Consider the following 21,363-nt stretch of genomic DNA (forward strand, 5'->3'; position numbering starts at 1 on the left):
TCGCGGAAGAATCATCAGGATTCTAAATCGAATTTTAAGTAGACCGGAAGTGGGAGAAAGGAAGTGTGGAGGAAAACTACACTTCCCACCAGTCCCTCGAAGACCGCTAGTTTTCCCCCCTTCCTGATTAACAGTTCCGCCTTGTTGTTACCAACAGTTGGCTACTGGGTGAGTTTAGTTGGATGAAAGAGGTGGGTCTTCCTTGGCAGCATCGGAAGAGAAACGAATAGGCCGCTTTCTTAACGGCCTCTCGTCAGAGCGAGAAAAAGAGTTGATGGCCTCGCGTTGAGATAGTTCTCTTAGAGCCCACAGGCTGCTAGGAAAAGGCAGATGGAGCCCTTAATTGTAATGCTGAAGCTCTACAGACATAAGTATTATTAGTCAAAAATGGTGTCAAGGAGATGTTTCCAAAGGGTCTAAAATTTTAAACGATGTATAATGAGTAAAATAGATACATTGATTCCAGACTATCCTCTAAGAGAGTTTTTTTTAAATATTTCCATTTAGTTTTTAAACAACAGAATAAATATTATTACGAATAAAACATAAATATATTGAATTATTAAAACAATATACTTTTTTAAAAAAAACTCATTAATACTGTTCACATTACCAATAACAAAAATTACCAATAATATAGTGTAAGTGAAACTTTCACTTTTCCACATATCAAAATACGGTATATTCATTCTTACAATTCATTTTTTAAAGAAGAAAATCGTTTGAATTGTTTAAACTTATAATATGGTTATGTGTTTTCCCATCAATACAATGCCAGTCCAAAGACTAAGAATTGACCGCAAAATATTTAGTGGTGATTTTGTATCTGTTTGCTTATGTGACCTTTGTGTACTACTGGTAAATGCCAAGTCTCTCTGAAATGACACTGCATCCAGTCATGAGTCAGTGGTGGATGAATACACAGATCTGGTGTGCATTACTGAGACTTAGCTAGGCAAAGGTCATGATGCCATTATCAAAAATCTGCCCAGCTTAGGATCTACATTATATTTTACATTAACCTTGAGGGGAGCTGGGGACCTACATTACGTCCTATAGTAACCTTAAATAAAATTTAAAAGTCCTTTCAGGTTTGTAAGATTCAGGCTTGGAAATATTTTGTTTCTAACTTATGGTTCAGTTTGTTATTCAGCAATCCATACTTACCTGATAATGTATTATCATTTAATTCAACAAGGTATTTGAGATCTGCAAAATCTTGCTATTTCGCACAACCTCTTCCTTCATATTGAATTTCATATGGCACTAGGGGTACTGCAGCTTGATTTACTGTATGGTCCTTAGTTTACCTGGGAATAAGCCATGTAGAATGCATCCTTAAATTGATGTGTTAGATGGCATTTTCATTTCTTTTATTGATGTGGCATTATTTTTAGGTTCTGACTGAAGCATGTCTTCTGATCAAAGTAAGGACCTGATACTTTAGTTGCTATCGGCAACAGAAATTTAGATGTCTTCTGCACCATGAAATCAGCCAGTGTTGGAGCAACTAAACATTCAGTACTTCCTCCCATCATCCCAGAGACTGAGAAAGAATTTCTGGAGAGCATTCAGAATTATATCATTTCAGAAATTGAAAATGTGGGCTGTACTGAGCAAGGACCAGCAGAGGATTATTACATAATATACAGAAATGTGTTTGAAATGGTAACTAAACTCTTTTAAAGATATTCCAATTTTCATGATCAGTGAATGTGATCTTTATGGCTTTGGTATATTGTCTGACTTATGCTGAAATCAGTACAATAATAATATCTAACATGAACTAGTGAGGCAACTTCATTTCTTATGACACTGAATCCTCGCAGGCTGTTAATAGTAAGGCTGATTGATGTTTTTCAGTTGTAGAATGTTCTTAATGTTTTTTTTTTATTGTGTACCGCCCACAATCACATTTTGTTAAATGATCAGCTATATAAATATAAATAAAATTGTTTAATAATAATAATTGATTAAATAATAACAATAACGTTGATGTAAGATGACCAATTTGAGGTGAGAGGTTACAGAGTTCACCCAGCACATGAATTTACAGCCTTCTATCTCACTCTGAGTGATCTTTTCTCTAAGTATGGCAGCCTCAGAGACCACCAGGTGTAATATGGGTAGTAGACCACAATACCAGCATGTTACTCTGAGAAACAAGTCCTCAAGCAAGGCATCTGAATTTGCTGGCTATTCTACACAGCCGAATATCTTAGTTTGATAAATATACTTATGAAAGAGGCTTTTGGCAAACTGGCCATTTTAAAGATTTTGTTTTTCCACTAATGCATGAGAAGAAGGGGGATTATATTATTTGTTTCCCCTAAACTATAAAAAAAAAAGCCCATATGGGTGGAAAAACAACAAGAATTAAATTATTTCAGATTTAGTCAGATCAGCTCTTAAGCTGGTACTACTTTTCTGGGTGTGTACATTATCTAGAGCAGTGTTTTTCAACCGTTTTTGTGCAAAGGCACACTTTTTTTCATGACAAAAATCACGAGGCACACCACCATTAGAAAATGTTAAAAAAATTTAACTCTGTGCCAATATTGACTATATATAAAGTAATTTTCCCACGGCACACCTTACACTATGTCACGGCACACTAGTGTGCCGCGGCACAGTGGTTGAAAAACACTGATCTAGAGGTTCTTAACAGATTTAACAGAGTTGGACAGGACCTTGTAGGTCATCCAGTCCAACCCCACCCAAGCAGGACGCTGTTCTGCTGGACACTGTGGTGTGGCTCAAACAGGATCATAGGCAGTGGGGAAATGTAATTTTTTTTGCCACTGGTTCTCTTGGCGTGGCTTGGTGGGGTATGTCATGTGACTGGGTGGGCATGGCCATTTTTTTTTAATTTTTAAAGCATTTTTTACTACATATTCATTCGAAAGGATAGTAAAAAATGCTTTAAGAAGTGGAATGAAAAGGTTCAGCTGTGCCATGCAATCATGGGAACCTTTTTTTTCACTTTTTAAAGCATTTTTTTTACTACTGGTTTATGCGAATAGGTAGTAAAAAATGCTTTAAAAAGTGGGGAGGAAAGGTTCTTACGATCGCACGGTACAGCTGATTGTTATGGAACCTTCCCCCCCCCTCAACTTTAAAGCATTTTTTCCTGCCGGTTTGGGTGAATAGACAGGAAAAAAATGCTTTAAAAAGTGAAAAAAAAGCTTCCGCGTGATCATCAAAGCTTTTTTTTTTACTACAGGTTCACTGAACCAATGACAATCGTCCCTACTGGTTTGTGCGAATCGGTACCATTTCACCCCTGATCCTAGGCTGCATCCTCGTTGTACAGTATTTGCTATTTTGATCTCACTCACTTTGAGGAGCAGCCTAGAAAAGTGTGGCATCCCCCCCTAAAGATAGAAAATAAATACTGTAGGCCGGAACACACATTCCTCTTTCTTCAATCTTTCACCTAAAACAAATCTTGCCCTGCCTTCTGGCAGTATTGATATGTTCTTGACATTCTGGTTATTCCATCCTCTTCTATGAGTTTTAAGATGTTTTGTGTGCTTTAAGATGAGGCAAAGTACTAATATAAGATAGTTTTACTATGAACTTTTTTGAAACTTTGAATTTAGAAGTATGCATGCAGTTTTTGAAGAATAAAAGGAAATATTAATTGCATTAATTTCCTGCTGATGGACTTTCCAGAAGTATCTAATTACCAATAATGGGGAACAGGATAGTGTGTTAAAATTTTCTTTTGTTTGATTCAGAAAGAGTTTTTTAAAAACTTTCAGTAAAGTCAGTTCTTTTTGTTATATCACTATTTATTTATTGTATCACTATTAAACAATTATGACATTAACCAATTTCTGTGTTGTTAAAACAGATAATTGAGCATGTTAATGCATACAAAAGCATTTTGACCACAATCAAGCAAGAATATGATGCTTTTATAGAAGTAATAAAAAAGGGCCAGCATGATGCATTTTATCTTCATGGAAAATTTAAAACGTTAGCCTGCGAATCTTCAACTTTAACGTATTATAAGAAAAGAGTAACTCAGCTGGAAGAAAAGTAAGAACCTCTTTCACTCTTTTGCAGGGGTGGGATGTTCAAGGCACAATTTTGAACTAGTCTCTCATAAAGTGATATGTGATTTGAAATTGCTAATACTACATGATGTTTTTTTCATTTAAAAAAAAAGTGTTTGTGTCTTATGCCTTTGTGGATGCTTACAGAATGAATATTCTCTTTAACGAAAGTTAGGTTTACGAAAAGAAAGGCAAATAAGCAAGAAAAATTTTATTTTTATATATCATAAATTCTGATACTACCACAGATGACCAAGTAGAACTACATTGGAGTTTGCACGCTATCAGATAATGATAGCTAGCAAATTTAACATGAAAGGGACGTATCTACAGCATATTAGTGTACCACAATATGCAGAATTATTCCATGGCACCTTTGGTTGGGTAAAGTTAAGTGTTATACTCCATTGAATGGTGATAATGGAAGAATCAGAGGTTGATTTGAGGGGAAACTGCAATAGTCTGAAAGATTGCAAATCAGGAGACTTCCTGTGGACATGGCCAATGGTTGACATGCCCAGAAAGGCTTCTTTCTCTGGATTGCCATTTTTTCCAATTTACTAACAGAAAAAAGAGGCATTCGTTTTATATGACTCTTCTGGTTTAGGGAAAGTTCTAGAATCATTCCACAGGATCCTCTGTACAGCAGTGCTGTGCCAGAAGCTTCAGGAACTGTGCTTCAGAGCAGCTGGTGAACCATTCAGCTGGGGGTTGGGGCAGGACTGCAATCACCTCATTGTTGGAAAAGCAGCCATTTTGGAATTTATTTTTCAAAGTGACAATACGTCGTATCTTTCATTTCTTAATCAACATATGACAGTATTATCTGTACTCACTAAAAGAGGCTCTCTTCAGTCACAGCCTGTCACCCCTTTTTGAAGCTCTGCAGCATTTTTGAGACTTCTTTATTGTTAAATGACAAGGAAGAAGTTTGCTGGAGACAAGCTAAAATAAGGAAGCAAATTTTTAATTCTGATAGAGAAACATAGAGTAGAAAGCTGTTGTTTTATTTTATTATTTTTAAATAACCTGTAACCTGGATTGCTTTGTTGTGGGTGGCTGAAATTCCCTGATTTTTATGAATTCTGATTGGCAATCAAGCAAGCAAACAATGAATATCCTTTGGCCACTAGAGGGAGCTAAGATGGCCAAATTTGAACATAATTTTAGGAAAGTTTTTTGAAAATTCTCTAAGGAAAATTATTCATTTTCTAGACTAACTAGCTGATAACCCCGCATTGCCCAGGTATTTATTTATGCTAATATTGTATTAGACAGAAAAAGCCCTGATTTCGGCGACAATTAAATTAATTACAAATGTTTCCCCTGTGCCCCTAGAAGCCATACATTTGTCCTCAAAAATAATCAATAACCTTGTTGAAAATGTCTGGGCCAAATGTAATTTATAATGTTGCATTTTCCCCCTTACCTAAGAGGTAGCCCCCTTGTGCAATACTGTGAAGCTATTTTCATGGCAACTTCACTGCGCTGCACAGTAGAAGCCATTTTACGACAGTACGGTGGAAGCCATTTTAGGGTACAACAGGCTGTATCTTAACAGAACATACACAGGGTGTTTTACCCCCACGGTATTTGTTTCTAGAGAGTAAGTCATCTGTGTACCAAGTTTGGCTGAAATTGCTTGAAGCGTTCCAGAATTATGCTGGAACACACACACACACACACACACACACACACACACACACACACTTTTATATAGAGAGATTAGGTTCTAAATATATAGATTATCTATAAAAAGAGCAAAAGATACAATTATGTGTAATCCAGGCGCTTGGCATATGACTCATATTAATGACCGCTGACATGTATCAGGGTCATATGATTATATTTTTTGACCTTCTGATAAGCAAAGTCAATGGGGAAGCCAGATTTACTAATTTAAGAACTGCAATGATTCACTTAACAACTATGTAAAGTAAGGTTGTAAAATGAGGCAAGATTCACTTAACTGTTTCACTTCGTAACAGAAATTTTGGGGTCAATTCTGGTCATAAGTCAAGGATTAACTGTAGTAATCATCCCGATAGACTGCTAGTTAAGGAATTATGGAAGATGAACAAAAATATTCTTTTTTTTAACTGAAGGTTTTACCCTATCTACTTATATCCCCGCCATCTTCCTTCATTTACTTTGTTCCCAATGAAGTTACGCAAAGCTAAATAACTTTCATTAATAGCATAATTTTTAAGGGAATACTTAAAACTTAAATATCTGAAAGGCATTTATAATTCTTCTCCAATTATTGAAATTATATGCAATTGTCTATAAGTAATGTGTTACTTGAATTGTTTTTCTTTTTAAGAGTGAAAAGAATTGAGAAGAATTCTGTAAGAACTGAGAACTTAATAGAGAAAATAAAAAGTTTAAGGTTAACACTCTTATTAAAAGAAGATTTATCTCCAGTCAAGAAAGTTAATCCTGCTAAAAAAATTCCAGGTAAGATGGAGTTGTTTATAATTTTAAAAAATCAATTTTGTCTGACACCAGGAGCACTAACCAGCTTTTGTATTATATTGCAATGTTAATATCTAAGATTGTTTGAATAATTATATGTTCTCATTACATTCTAAATCTTAGCTGAGCCAAGATTGAAGGCCAAGCCTAAATGGACAGTTGGATGGTGCTCTTTCTATTTTTTTTTTTTTTTTTAAACGGATGAGTACTCAAGATGAAATTGAAATTAACTATCACGTGCAATGTATGAAAGAGTAGAATTGAATCTGCCATGCAAAGAATGAATTCTACTTGTAAATGGTAGCTGTTTTTTAGTTATACTTTCCAGAAAAGCAGACCTCTCTGATGACTTTGAATTTTGGCTAATAATAGCAGAATGCTTTTTTGTTATAACAGAATGTGTACAGTTTGAAATTATAGTCTGTCAGTATGATCACTGATGGAAACTTTTCTCCTTTTCTTCATTAGGTCTTAATATTAAAGACTCTCTTGATATAGATGTCCTTTCTAATCACTTAACTCATCTACAAAAAAGGTTTAAGGAGTTGAAAGAAGACATGCTGACAAAATACATTCCCATAGAAAACACAGCCAATGTTGAAGGAGACATGAATCAAGCTCTTAAAAAGCGAAATGTAGCTGAAAAAAATAATGAGAATCTGAAGTTTTGGTATAAAGATATGCACTTACTTACTTTGGAGTATTTTCTCTTTTCTTCATTTTTTGAATAGTGAGAATAGCTGTAATAACATTGTTCACTTTATTTTCATCAGATTAGAGCAGGGGTGTCAAACTAAAGGATCTGGTCCGCGGGATGCTTGGATCTGGCCAGCAGGGCAGCCCTGGAAACAGCAAAAGATTGTCCTGTGGTGCCTCTACCAGCAAAAACAGTGCTCCGCTTTCATTGGCAGAGGGTTGCAGGAGTCCGTGGTAGCTGGAAATGGTGCTTGCAAAGGCAGCGGGCAGCCCTTGTGAGTTCCGTTTTTGCTGGAAGAGGGTTTCAGGAAGGTGTTGAAGCTGAAAATGGAGCTCAGGAGCCCATTTTTGCTGGTAGAGCACTTGGGCCACCACAGGCACCCAACACAAGTGACATTGAGCTGGCCCTGCCCACCTTGGCCATGCCCACCACACAACCCTTGCGGCCCTCAATGAAATCAAGTTTGACACCCCTGGATTAGAGCAATGACTTACAATACATCCTAGAATTGTAATTTCTAAAATTGTATGTTCTGTCTTAGCAACTGTGGTTAGATTAGCACCAACAGAAAACTTAACAAACCTCAACTGGAACATAGCAACCATTAATAGGTTTAATGGGGGAAATCAATACATCGAAGACATATTAATTCCAGACATTTGGTTCAGAATGTTAGGTAGCTCTGCTGCTATTACTGTATTTCTCTATGTATTTCTCTAAAAATGGGGTTATTATTTTTTCCATGATGCCAGGAGTTCTTTGCCATCCAAAGTGACCATTGTGAGAAGGGTAGCCAAATAAATAAATATTTTGCATATGTAAAGCTCAGTTCTTGGAATTCCTAGTATTATTAAATGGCATAATAACAATTTACAGTAATAAATTGTTATGAAACAACCAGTTGAAGTTTATTAGCAACACACATTACAGTACAAAATACCCCCACATGAAATCTGAGAAAGCCAGTCACTCAGAATAATTAGTATTTAATTAATAGATCTATGATATGATGTAATATTAATAACTTTGATAAATTAAAAATAAATTTAATTACTATGTATAGGGTAAGAGCTTATTCATGTATTATATCATGATTGTATGGTCCACTAAAATATCAGAAAAGCCTGCTGAATCAGGCCAATGCCCAGTATTTTGTTTTTCAGTTGACAATTAAATTCTTTTGGATGCTTGCAAAGAGAAAACAGAAAGAAAAACAAAAAAATTTCCACCATTGTACTTTTGGTGGAGCTAAAGTTAAGATTGTGAATGAACCCACTTACTCTAATAGAAGCAAATACAGTCTAGCAAGGGACTTTATCATAATATGCATATGAAACCTGTTTTTAGCATTGAGAATTGCCAGTATAGGAAATGCTTTAATTTAGTTAATACTATTTGCAATCATGATTGTAGTGTAGTTATGTATGTGTATATTATATGCCACTGACAAATTTAGACATTGGAGAAATTCTTTTTCTCAGGAAGTTTTGTCATGTGTTTTGATACAAGGGGATAAAATAATGTGGTACAGAAAACCCTGGAGAATTCAAACTACAGTTGATTCTGACATAGTCACATTTTAACCAATATTCTGATTTTTATAGTTATTATCGTCTAACTCTGTTTGCAAATGTGGTCGTTGTCTGGGAGAATTCAGACAAGAGTATTGAGACACTGCACCACCTCATTCATCAAATGATAGAAAGTGAGGAACTTGCAAAAGGTAAAAACACATCAGACTTCATCTTTTTACAACAAATCAGAAAAAATACATGTTTCTGGTGGTGCATTAAAGTCAACGTGTTTCTGTTATGCTGGAAAAACACTGTGCCATTTATTTACAGAAATAGGGATTATATTGTTTTTACCATTGTTTATTAGGCTTTTTGATGTATACCTATATTGTGGGAACTGTAATAGTTGCCAATAGGTTTCTGGATGCATTTTGTAATGTGCTGATTGCAACCTATAAAACCATTTATGGCATAGGTCCTTGTTAACTATGGGACTGTCCTTTCCTTTAAAAAGTCATTAAAATTTTAACAAACATAGTAAAAATTAATACAAACTAAATGAAAATAAAAATCAAAATGCAGAAAAAAAGAAAAAAGTAATAGGAAAAGAAGACAAAGACAATATTAAAGAAGTTGCTTCCACTCTTAATCACACTGAATACACATAATATACTAACTTTTCACTATCTTTTTCACTATCTCTTCACATAAAAAAACAACCCCCTCCTTGCCTTTTATCTATATGCAAACCAATATTTTCAATCTAGGTTCAGCAAAAAGCCCATTAGGCATTACTAGAAATATGAAATAGTTTATCCCTGGTTAAATAGTCCTTTATATTGTTTTTGCTCTGCACAATCTGACCTTTAAATCTTCCATAAAGATTTGATCTTTTATCACTTCTTTAGTATGTAAAAGAAGTCCTCAAAGTTTCCCCAGCCTTTTTTTATAAATCGCATAAAGAGACATCATCCAGGATTTCTTGTCAAAGCTACTACAGATCCAGATCCTTTTCTTCCCATAAAGAGGCATAATCCAGACTTTCTTTTGTTGTAGCTGTTACATATCCAGATTCTTTTATTAGTTCATCTTTTGTATTCCCATTTTAGTAATTTTAATTTTGTTGTCTTTCGTGTTTTCAAACTATAAGGTCTATTTCAGGTAGAGGTTTTTTTAATTTATTTTTTTCTTGCGTCCTCTAAACAGTTATCCATTAAAATCTGTATTCTTTCTGAAACAAATATTTATTAATAAATATTTCAGGCTGAATTTCAAAAAACTGTAGCATAAGAAAAGTTTATACTTGGCTTAGCCATTTTAACTCCTTCCTGTCTGGTGCTTTAGTCCCCTCTAGTGTCCACTTGAAACTTTCCTCAAACCTCAACTGTTAAAATGGCTTTGGTTCCATGCCAGTCATTCTTATATTATTTAATTATATATTTGGTTTGTGTAGGTTACATAACAAATAACCAATATACCACATCTCTGGTCTTCAAATTTGTTAAAAAATTTTTAATCAAAATTCCTTTTTTCATGCTTTTTGGAATTTGTATATTGTTTTAAACTTTGAAAACTTTATTTTTTTAAATTCAAAGAGTATAAAATTAAGCTTGTCATTTCAAAGATCTCTAATATCCATAAAATAGTTAATTTGAACATTTCCAAAATGATTCGTTTCTATTGTCTTTATGGCTGTATAAAAGGTCTTGCCACTGCTGAGTATAAAGATGTCTTCTCCCTTGGCTCCTAGCACTCAACTCAAACTGTTTTATGGTCTCCTTGCAAGGAGCTGTCATTCAGAGCATAAGTGGGTAATCTCTCAATGTCTCCTTGCCAGAGAAACGTGAAGGACTGGTGTACTCACTGGTCTTTTATTTTACACAATGGTCATCATCTCGGCTAGTCTGCAGAGATGTATTTAATCAGCCAGGGTACATTTAAAGCCTGCAACTGTCTTTTCCAATTAGGAGCTCCCCACCCTGTGCATTCTGTCTAAGATTTGCTTCTGATTCCCTTTCTTCAAGAAGTCAAAGGGAAGTGAGAATAAGTGCAGGCCTTTCTCTGGGAGCACTCCAGCCTTGTATATGGAATACTTTCAGCTAAGATTAGTTCTTGCCCATTTACTTTGCAGGATGCAAGATCAGGCATGAAATCCTCTTATCTTCGCTATCGGTTCAGAACCGGGAGCATGCGGCCATGGCGCTTCTGCGCATGCGCAAAACCTTCTGTGCATGCACAGAACATCCGTGATGATGTCTGAGCAGATGGGTGGAGCCTCCCACCACCGCCACTACTGGTTTGTTTGAACCGGGGTGGACTGGCAGAATACCACCTCTGGTGAAGATCATCTTTTCCACCAAGCTTTTGAAATGAAAGTCACTATATCATCAGTGGCTATATTATATCATTCAGTGCTTACATTTTATGATGTGGACTTACATAAAATTTCTTGATGTTATGTTTCACAATTTGAATATATATGATTGGGATGGCATACAAATTCTGTGCAACAACACTCTCAGATTCTCTCTCTATGCTACTTCCTATGCCTAGACTTGCTTCCTTTCTTATTAGAGAGGTTCTGATGGACCTACCTGGGGTTACTTCAAGCCAGATTCAAAGTTCCAATGATTCCTTTCCACACAGTCACAAAAGTTGCAAAAAAAAAGGGCCCCATAGAGGAGCATTGGCTTGCTTAACAACCATGGTCTTTGCATAATGATCTCCATAGAAAAGGCTGTAAAATTAGATTGGTCATGTAACTAACCCATTTTATAACTGTCATGACTTACAACTAGAATGGTTAGACGCTATTATGATCATAAACTGAAGTACATGTATCCTGCTTCTTCCTTATCTTTGATTTAACAGCAGGGTAAGGAGAGCTCCAGAGGCTACAGCAAGCCCTTTGAAATGTAAGCCACAGTTTGAAATAGTGAAAGAAAGTGTGTTTCTACTGCAAATGTGTCCCTTGCAGTTCTTGATTTGGTTAAAATGTATTCTTTCTTTTCTAAGTGTGTAAAATATTAACCTCTTGTGGATGGATCTGACCTTTCAGGTTCAATTGCTTCTAGTGTCTCAAGTGTATTTGAACGTGATCCTGCTAAAAGCAAAGAGGCAGAAGATCTGATTGAATATATTGAAAGGTAAGTCTTCTGATCTTATCTCTTTATTTAGGCAAATGAAATTGTTTAGTACACCGAGTACACTAACTCCCAGTTTGAAAATGATGTGAAAAATGCTTTACACAAATGCAACACTTCTTGGTTCTTCACTAAAATAACTATACAATCTTGAAAAAAAGCAGTGATTTAAAAGTCATTCTTGCAGCAGCCACATTTTTGTAAGTCTGAAAAATGGCAATCTACTTTACTGTAGAGTGAAGAGATGTCGTACTCTCTCGAAGTGTGAAGCATTTCTTCAAATCATCTTTGAAGCACACTTGGTTGTAATATTATCACATCCCCTTTGTTATAACACATTGGATCCACTCCACAAGAGCACAGAGCACTATAGTGAGTAACAGGAAGTTAAAACAAAAATACAGACTTTTCATGAGACTTGCAGCATAGAGGCTAAGTAGGAAGATGATATCTTGCCCAGGCAAAAAATGCCAGTGAAAAGTATTGTTTTGTTCTTTGCAAAACAAAACAGAAGAGAGGTTTGGAGCAAAGACTTTTATTGGATAGAATAACATGATGATATATGCTACTATTCTAGAGATCTGCTATTTATAGTTGGACTGACAAGACATTGGTAGAGGACAAAATCAGAGATTGGTATCACTAGTGAAAACTTACCTAGGCAGATAGAGACCAAGATGATAAGATGCTAGAGATAGTTTGGACAAGGATTTATTCTGGAAAAAGAGAACTTGAAAAAGTAATGAACCCTGAAGAGTGATTCATCTGTTCCAATGGGGACGTTTTCACAAAGTTGAAACATGTATTTTTAATTCCTTTCATTTCCCAATTTTTCACACAAGAGCTGAATATCAAATGACCGTACACATTTAACTTCATTTTAGATAGTCTTTGTAGCTTTGTTAGCTATGGCTTTGCCAGTAATAAAGGTGTTTTTGCATCCATTTTCTATCACTTATAATGTTATATTCTTTGAACTGTGCTAGATTCAATGAACTGTTTTCCCGTTGTCAGTATGAGGCTGCAGCAACATATGCAGCAAACTGTCCTAGAGGAATCCTACGCAATGAAGAAACCTTGGAGAAATTTAGGGGTATGAACCATGAGATGCAATCTTCCTCTTTTGTATATAGTCTTGAATATCAGTAAACCATAGTCAAAAGTATGAATATTTTTTGACAATTCTCTGGCTTTGTGATTTAAGGAACTGGAGGCATATATTTAATTAGTTTCTATTAATGTGATTACTACCATACTGAATGTGAATTAATTGCAATTTATAGCCAAAAAGTATTTTTAATCATTCCACACGTTTTCTAGTTTCACACCTTTCTATGGTTCTTTATAAAACTTTTCAAATGATGTAAAATAAAGAAATATATGCTCATTTTCTTAATTTATAGTATTCTGAGTTCAAATCCTCCTTTGATAGAAGATCTGAGCTTGAGAAAAATTGCTGACATAGAAAACAAACTGCAACAAACAATTGTTTTAAAAATATTGCTTTTCCCCTTCAGCTATTGGTCATGTTAAAGGGAAGATCCTTCCTCTGCTTTTGTATTGTGATGCACTCATAACTACAACCATTGCTATTAAGAAGGCTCTTCCTGCAAATTTGACAACCGAAGCCATCAAATGTGCCTTAGCTGAGAAACGGTTAGACTTGGTGATGCATTGGATCACATTGTTCAAGTAAGTGGTCATTCAGAATTCTGGCTCAGGAACAGAAGATATATATTATATACAAGTAGTCTATAGGTCATTCTGTGGGAATTCCAGGTAACTATGACAAATATTCAAGAATAGCAGGATCATGGGAATTGGCTGCCAGAATATTCACTTATAAACTAAATGACATATTTTCAGGAAAGCAGGTGCTGAAGAATACTATTATGTCTGATAAATTAATTATCAGTACATTCTAGACAACAATTCTTAAAGGATAACAGGCATTATTTTCAAACTGAATTAGCCCATCTCCATCAAACTCAATTCATGTGAGCTGAAGGCAGGATAGAATGAGGAATCTTTCAGAAGGAGAGCAGGATATTTAAAGTTAGGAGAAGCCAACAAAAATAGAATATTTATTATATGCAAATTTTGTTGGAGCAAAAATTATTATGGACAAAACCAGCTAGCCCAATGACAGTTTCTTTCAGAAAGGCTATAGGAGAAAGCGTCCAATTAAATAAGAGAATGAGGTTTATTGTTTATAGCTCATCTTCCATTTTTAAGATAATATCTGAAGTGGAACTTGAATATGGTCCATCTCCAGAAATTTCTAGACACAACAGCCAACCTGTAGCTCAGTCTCAAATTCCAGTTGCAATTGGAATCCCTGAGAAGCAGGATCCAGGGTCGGTTTAAGAAGTAAAAAATAATAATCATCTGAATGGGAAAGAGGTATCACCTTTCAGATAAATCTATTGGGGCTCATGATTCCTTTCTGCAACATCTATCAAGCCTATAAATGATAAGGAGTAAGAGTAAGATATGGTCTTAAAAGAGAGTAGAGACTTTTAAGGTGTAGAAAGGTGGGCTTTGGTAAAGTATACCCTATTTTCCAAAAGGAGAAATGTATGAGAACAAAAAATTGGGTTGTGAATTCTTCAAATGTGCTTGTTTTCTTTTCCTCATTTCTTCTTCTGTTATTTATCCTAACTCTTTGATTTTATATTTTCATTTAAAAGAATAAGATATTATTATTATCATCATTATTCCATTTTTCTTTACAATGTGCAGAATTCGTATATTATCTAACAATGTTTTGTTCACTTTGTTTCTCCCAGATTGGAATTCTCTGAGGCTGCCGGTGATGCAATCTTTAGGTATGCAGATGTGGATACGCACAACAGGTCCCAGTGTCTAGCTTTGGCTCAAATTGCATACAGTGAGTGTGGGGCACACAAAAAAGCTGTTTTATGCTTGTGCAAACAGGGCCAGATTTATGGAGCCCTGGATTATCTACATCATTTCAGAGAACTTTCCACAGGTACATTTCAGAGCTACATTGTATTTACGTCTCTGTTTTAAATTATATCTGATAGTGTTATAGAGATGTTCAGGTGGCTTTCAGTGCTATCACAATGTATGCATGTGTTTGCCTATAGTATGTGTATCTGAGAAAAGGATGGAATGAATAAATCTGATTTAATGTAAATGTTTTGCAAATGTGAGTGTGTGTATGTTTCTGTTCTTCCCCTGTGGGAAAACAGAAATTTGGCCCCATTCAATTAAGGACAACATTTTCTCCTCAAACAATCCACTGAACTTTGAATAAGTTGAGCAGATATGAAATGGCTACTATTCTTTTTAATATATGACTATTTTCTCTCCAATGAATTTTAGCATACTTCTAACATCACCAGCCATTTTTAAAAATGATATAATGTCTTCTTTCCATGTATTTATTCTGCCGGAATTCATTTTTGAAGAAGAAACATTTTATTACAGGTCCATCTTATCAAGACTGACAGTGTTAATGAACTGGTCCTCAAGGAAGTTAGCTAATTGAATCCAGAATTTGTTCCTGAACAAAGCACTGTATTTCTTGGTCATTGCCAAAGCAAGGTTTAGATCAGGGATGTCTGTGGCATTGCCAACACCAACCAGTGCTATCAAAGTCCTACCTATTTTTACATGCATGTGGTACACAGAAAAAAGTAGTGGGACATTTATCATCTAATCATGCCTTTGATTTTGATATTGTTCACATACAAACACACATGACAGAGGCCCACAGTTGAGAGATATTTCATTGTTTTTTAATCTTTGCTTTAAATTATTAACAAATGAAAAAGAACTCTGAGATTATATATCTAAAAATGCAATACATTCCATACAGTATTGAGTTTTCAGAGATGGTATACTTCTGCTCATTTTATGCTGGAAAGTAAAAATGACAGCCACGCTTTTCGAGCTGGAAATATAAAAATATCTGATTTTTTTTAGGCTTTCTAACCCCTGTGCTGTTTGATTTCAGGGGATTATATCTTTCTACTGAAGCATTGTCCTCGTATAGATTTCATCCGTTTCCTTACTCAAGAATGGGATGGGAAACCACCAATCATGTCCCTTGCGGAAACCATCCTCTCTCTCATTGGAACAGAACATCAAATACATGGCATGCGCTTGTTGGAGGATATTACCAAAAAGGGCAAAGGTAAATATAGCTTGAATTTTTCCCGTGAGAATGTGGCAACCCTAGAAGTAGACCAGGCTAAGGAACTTCTTTCATTGTAACAGCTTTAGTAACAGAATCTTGCAAGTCTGAATGTGCTTCCCCATCCCTCTCTTTATTTTCATGTGAACTAGGAAGGGGCTTGGGGGCAATATGCTGACTCTGTAAACCGCTTAGAGAGGGCTGCTAACTGCTATTGCTACTGCTATTGCTATTGTCTGAGATGTTTTCTCAAGATATTTTCTTGACAACTCAGTCCCCTCTTATCTGACTGTTATCATGGTATCTCTTTTCCTCCCCGCCCCCCCAAGGCCATGCCCTATGACATCTATGCAATATAAATTTGTTTGCTTGCAATTATCTGACTAGATAAAATGTAGGGGAGAGATTTTAATTACAAAATGGAGAGAGGAAAGGGTTAGATTCTCCTTATGCTTCAATCATAATTCCAAAGTTGGACCTAGTTCCCATTCAAATTAAAATTTATCTGCTTTAAATATTTTTTAACAGTAACACCTGCTGAATGATCATACCAAAAAAGTATGCATTTTTAAAGCATTACTGATTCAGAGACAAAAAGCAGCCAAATATTCTTTGTCTGTCTTCTTTCTCAACATATTTGTAGATACATTGGAACAGATTATTGTAAAAGATGCCACCAATGTGGAAGGATGGAAGGAGATAGCTGAAACATGCCTCAATGCCAAAAAGGAAAATTTATACAAACTTATCATCTCTATCCTTGTTAGCCTGGAAGGAGTGTTTGAAATTCAAGCAGATGATGCAGAGGATGCCAAATTAATGGAACACGTGTTCTTGTAATTTTTCCACAAGGCACGTGGAGGAGCTCTTTGTCCTAGGAGTTGTTTATATTGGCTGCACAAATAACAACACAACTTCTTCGTGTTATTTCTGTTTTAAAAACGTAATATATTTAATACCATGAATCTGATTTGATTGTGCTACAGTTGCTGCTCATGCTCGATCATTTGCCCTTGTTTTACTTTTAAAATGGGGTTGCTTTCTGAAGTAATTTAGCTGTGTTTACACCAGATCACTTGTGAGTTTTCTTCCCTTTTTCAGTAATTGGTTTTCTCCTATTTTTTTCTTCCTATGGTCAGGAAGTTGAATCAATTGTTGGAGACACAGTCTTTCATCTCCCAAATAGTCACATTTGTTTAATTTTTTTAATCATGTTGCTCTTATGTGGATACATTTAGTGGCAAAATTAGAAATTATCTCTAATATACACATGGATAGGATGCTCACAACTTAGCTACACAGTTATTCTTTCCATTCTATGAACTGGAATGAAACTAGAATAATTCCTGGTTTCTCTAATGGAATCAATATTTTTGGACTAATGGTTATGTAACTTTTGTAGTCTTTCCTGGCATGGTTGTTGGATTATGAAAGGTATAGTCCCAATGTACCCAGAAGATACCAGGTGGTGTTTAAACCACATAGATTAATTTGTATTTAAGCTATTTAGAAAGTCCATCCTATTGTGAAACATTTTGTTATACCACAGATTCTGGATTTCTAACAAATTAAGCAAATTTCTAAAATTATATCTCTAAAATGATTGTATTTCAAGATATATTTTCATCTTTATGTTCCTTCCTTTACAGCAAGCAGTTCATTTCTTTCACCCCATAAACCTGCCACGTAAGCAGGGAAAGCCCATAGCTTGAAGGTGATGTGAATTGGTTAATGAAGATTTTCTTGCACTCACATCCAATTATATTTCACAGGGGTTTTGTGATAGAAACAAACCAAGAAAAAAAATACATGTTTATCAATGTATCTACTCTTCACCATAATGTGTTTTAAGCAGGTTGATACAGAACAGCTAAGAATTAGACATGTTTTTTGTGACAAAAGGCTGAATATCAGCAATTAATGCAGCCTGGTCCAACATTTACTTTTTTTTCTACCCCTCCCCCTTTATTTCTTTTCAAAGATTTGGCCAGCAGAAGCCCAAATATATGTTGTGAGATATGCTGTGCTATATTTGAATGTCTTTTTAGTTCCCAAGATTGCAGTACAAGCCAAGGACGTTCTCACTCTGGAAAGCTGTAACTCTGTAATCATATATGCAGTAATGATTCTTGGAGGAGGGCATTGAAGTTGTGTTTGTGTGTGGAGGGAGGGAGGGAGGGAGGGATGGAGGGAGGGAGGGAGAGAGAGAATCTCAAGGCAAATTAAGTTCTTAATGGCAGTGGAAAATTAAAAAATTAAAAAGAAGCCACATCAAGCACAGATGGTCCCATAATTTGCTCCAAGATGCTGAATTTTGATCACAGTATAGGACCTCACCCAAATTCCAGATACTGTAAATTGCCAGCATTGTCTCTAGACATCGTGCTAACTTTAGGGAGCTTTGCTAAACACCATCCAGCCACAGATCCCCTGTTTCCTTGGCTCAGAAAATCACTGTTGGAATCCTGTGTCACCAGGAATTCACATATAATCCTGTTAATGAATTAAATAATAACTGAGTTTAAAATAAAAAATTACAGACCCTAATTTCTTAAAGGACCCTTTCTTAAGAAAATGTAGCCTGGATCATTTATTTAAGAATATAACATACTATATGCATGATATACCAATAGATAGATAGATAGATAGATAGATAGATAGATAGATAGATAGATAGATAGATAGATAGATAGATAGATAGATAGATAGATAGATAGATAGATAGATAGATGAGAGAGAGAGAGATGTGTGTAGAAAGAGAAAGAATGTATAGGCAAGTAAACTTACCTTATTTTTCAGAGTATAAGATGCACCAAGATTTTGAGGAGGTAAATTTTAAAAAAAGTTTTTGCACTCTGCAGAACTCCCAAACCCTCTGCACACCTCATTTTTGTGAAAAATGGAGCAAAAAACAGCCTGGTTTTTGCTTTTTTTTTTTGCCCTCCCCAGCCCCCAGGAGCACTTTGCAGGCCTCCCAAACCCTCTGCACATCCATTTTTGTGAAGGGGGCAGGGTTTCGGGAGGCCAAAAATGCTGTATTCAGTGTACAAGACGCACCCAGATTTTCACCCTCTTTTCTGGGGGGAAAAGATGCGTGTTATACTCCGAAAAATACACATAGCAAGAGTGGTCCCTGCATATATGATTACAGAATTACAGCTTGTGAAGCAACTGTGTGGGAGTCTCCTTGGCTTGTGCTACTGGTTTATATACAAGGCACTGTAATCTTGGAAACAAGAAAAGCATTCAAACATAACATTTCTCATGAGATACATTTGGGCTTGTCTTGGCAAAATCTTTGCAAAGCAAGAATGTGGAAGTGAAAAATACAGTGCTAATACAAAGAAAAACTCCTCTTTACAACTGATTTCCTAAGTTCAGAATGTTGCCCATTGATGGGAGTTAATTTAAAATAATAATTTAGAAGGAATACACAAGTTACTTATATAACACCACCATAAGGGGTGTTTAGTAAAAACCAAAGATAATCATTAACAGAATTTTGCATTGAATTTAGTATTGCTCCTAGGGAAATGTGTATAGGGTTGCAGTGCTTTTACTACATCCATAAAATCATAAAATATTAAACCCTTCAAAGTCTGTTGCTGCCTTCTATTAAAATCTTCCAAATGCCTACCCCTAGGGGAAGACGTAGTTTTGACTGCTTCCTAAAGGATAAAAGGGTAGTAGCTAGCCTGAGAAGAGTAAGAAAGATTACCTTGATGGAGATATACAGTCTCTATTGCCCAGGCGAAAGAGGCTTTAAGTCCAGAACTTCCTAGTAACCTTTGGAAGCAGCTCAAACAAACTTCCTAATTCACTAAAGTATAAGAAGAATGAGGAGGTACAGTACAGTGAGGCTTTCAAGATTTTATTACAGCCATTCTCGATAAAAATAGTCTTAGCTTTCCTTTGCAGTTGACTTCCTGGTCTTTCTGTATCTAGTGGGCTGACATAGCCTGACCTTAGAGAACAAGCTGCTCCAGGTAGATTTTATTTGGAAAATAATAGTTTAAAAAATAACAAGAGCCTGAGCCTTTTTAGTGTTTTGTAGGTGACAATCAGCACCTTGAATTCAGTCAGTGAGCCCTAGTGACAACCAGTGTAGTTCACACAATAGGTATGTTGCTGAGCTGGCTAACACCAATCGGTAAGCAAGCAGCTACACTTGTGCCAAGGGCAGCCCAACACAGAATAAACCGCAATAATCAACTGAGAGATGACAAAAGCATGAGTCACTATTTTCAGCGCCTCCTGGTCCAGGAATAGGTGCAAGGGTGGACCTGTTACAACTGGCTAAAGGCTCACTTGGCCTTGGCTTCCATCTTTTTCAGCAAGCTAGAAAGAAGGCCTCAGTGACTTCACTTAAACTCTGCAATTGCATTCTAAGGAGGCTGTTTCATTTTAAAATGCAACCTCAAATTTATCTTCTTTGATCATGGATAAATGTTCACTTTTTGTTTATGAGCTATTGATACAAATGGAAATATTGATGAATGTTATACCACATGGACAAGGGTTAATAGTGTTTTATTAGGGTGAAAGATTTTCTTTTCATTATATAATATGCTTCTATTACTTGCCTTCTCCTTTTGTTTTTTCTGTCTTTTTTATGTCAAAGAATTTCTTTCTTTCTTCTACCCAAACTTTGGGACATGATTTGTGGGCTTAAGCCACAGGAATCGGCTTTTCCTCTAATTGCAAGTAAGGCAAGATGCTGAACAATTTCACAGCTACAGAATCAGGAAAGAGGAGAAATAGAGGTAGTTCTGGAATCTTCCATTGCAGATGGCATGTGAAAATCAGAACAAATCAGAACAAAAAGACAATGTTTAAGTAATATTCCAAATGTATCTATATGAAAACAAGCCCAGTTCAATGTATAAATAATATTGATGGTTTCAAGTGATTTATAGAAGATTATGAAAAGGAAGCAATTAGCAATAGTGAATATACTATTGTTCAGGAATTGTTAGTGGAATCTTTTATCTGAGGCAGCATTCTTAAAATGCCTCAACTGGCCATGAGGTCCACATATCTTAAAATTGCCAAGGTTCAAAAAGACACTAGTCTGACATATCAAAACCGGTTTTGACTTATCCACCTTGATTTTGGGAGGGAAAGGAAACTCTCTTAATCTGGCTCTAAGTAAGGACACGAACCACACAGCACACTTTGATCTATCCTTCAAGCCCTCAAAGTTGCTCAACCGTCACAGCTTTCATGCTGCTTGTTTCTCACCCAAAACAATTGATGCAGCACAGCAGTGAGAGCACCAGTACACCTTAAAAGCAGAGCAATTCATGCTGCT

The 21,363-nt window shown here is 35.7% G+C and overlaps 1 protein-coding gene across 3 annotated transcripts; it reads left to right on the plus strand.

Moving 5' to 3' along the window:
- Positions 1-53: 53 nt before the first annotated feature.
- Positions 54-17,660, plus strand: CLHC1 (clathrin heavy chain linker domain containing 1). Of its 3 annotated transcripts, none has more exons than XM_014059230.2 (12): positions 54-168; positions 1,398-1,668; positions 3,857-4,044; positions 6,385-6,518; positions 7,005-7,206; positions 8,838-8,956; positions 11,806-11,893; positions 12,877-12,983; positions 13,408-13,582; positions 14,680-14,882; positions 15,873-16,052; positions 16,696-17,660. In XM_014059230.2, exons 2-12 carry the CDS (start codon positions 1,486-1,488, stop codon positions 16,890-16,892), a joined length of 1,776 nt encoding a protein of 591 aa, XP_013914705.2. In that variant the 5' UTR covers positions 54-168; positions 1,398-1,485; the 3' UTR covers positions 16,893-17,660. The 3 variants fall into 3 exon arrangements, with proteins under 3 accessions (XP_013914705.2, XP_087573638.1, XP_013914706.2); XM_087717512.1 differs by having other exon boundaries at positions 63-191; XM_014059231.2 differs by lacking the exon at positions 54-168 and adding an exon at positions 212-345.
- The last annotated feature ends 3,703 nt before the right edge of the window (positions 17,661-21,363 follow it).

This window comes from Thamnophis sirtalis, unplaced genomic scaffold, assembly GCF_051295495.1.
Source record: "Thamnophis sirtalis isolate CommonGarterSnake01/CBP01778 unplaced genomic scaffold, rThaSir2_p1.2 scaffold_6, whole genome shotgun sequence".
Classification (NCBI taxonomy): domain Eukaryota; kingdom Metazoa; phylum Chordata; class Lepidosauria; order Squamata; family Natricidae; genus Thamnophis; species Thamnophis sirtalis.

What these genes read in the sequence shown, in the direction of transcription:
- CLHC1 (XM_014059230.2), top strand. Translation starts at nt 1,486, where the DNA reads ATGAAATCAGCCAGTGTTGGAGCAACTAAACATTCAGTACTTCCTCCC. An exon ending in TCCTGCTAAAAAAATTCCAG is followed by an intron (nt 6,519 to 7,004) that starts GTAAGATGGAGT and finishes TTTCTTCATTAG; the next exon opens with GTCTTAATATTAAAGACTCT. An exon ending in TATTACCAAAAAGGGCAAAG is followed by an intron (nt 16,053 to 16,695) that starts GTAAATATAGCT and finishes ACATATTTGTAG; the next exon opens with ATACATTGGAACAGATTATT.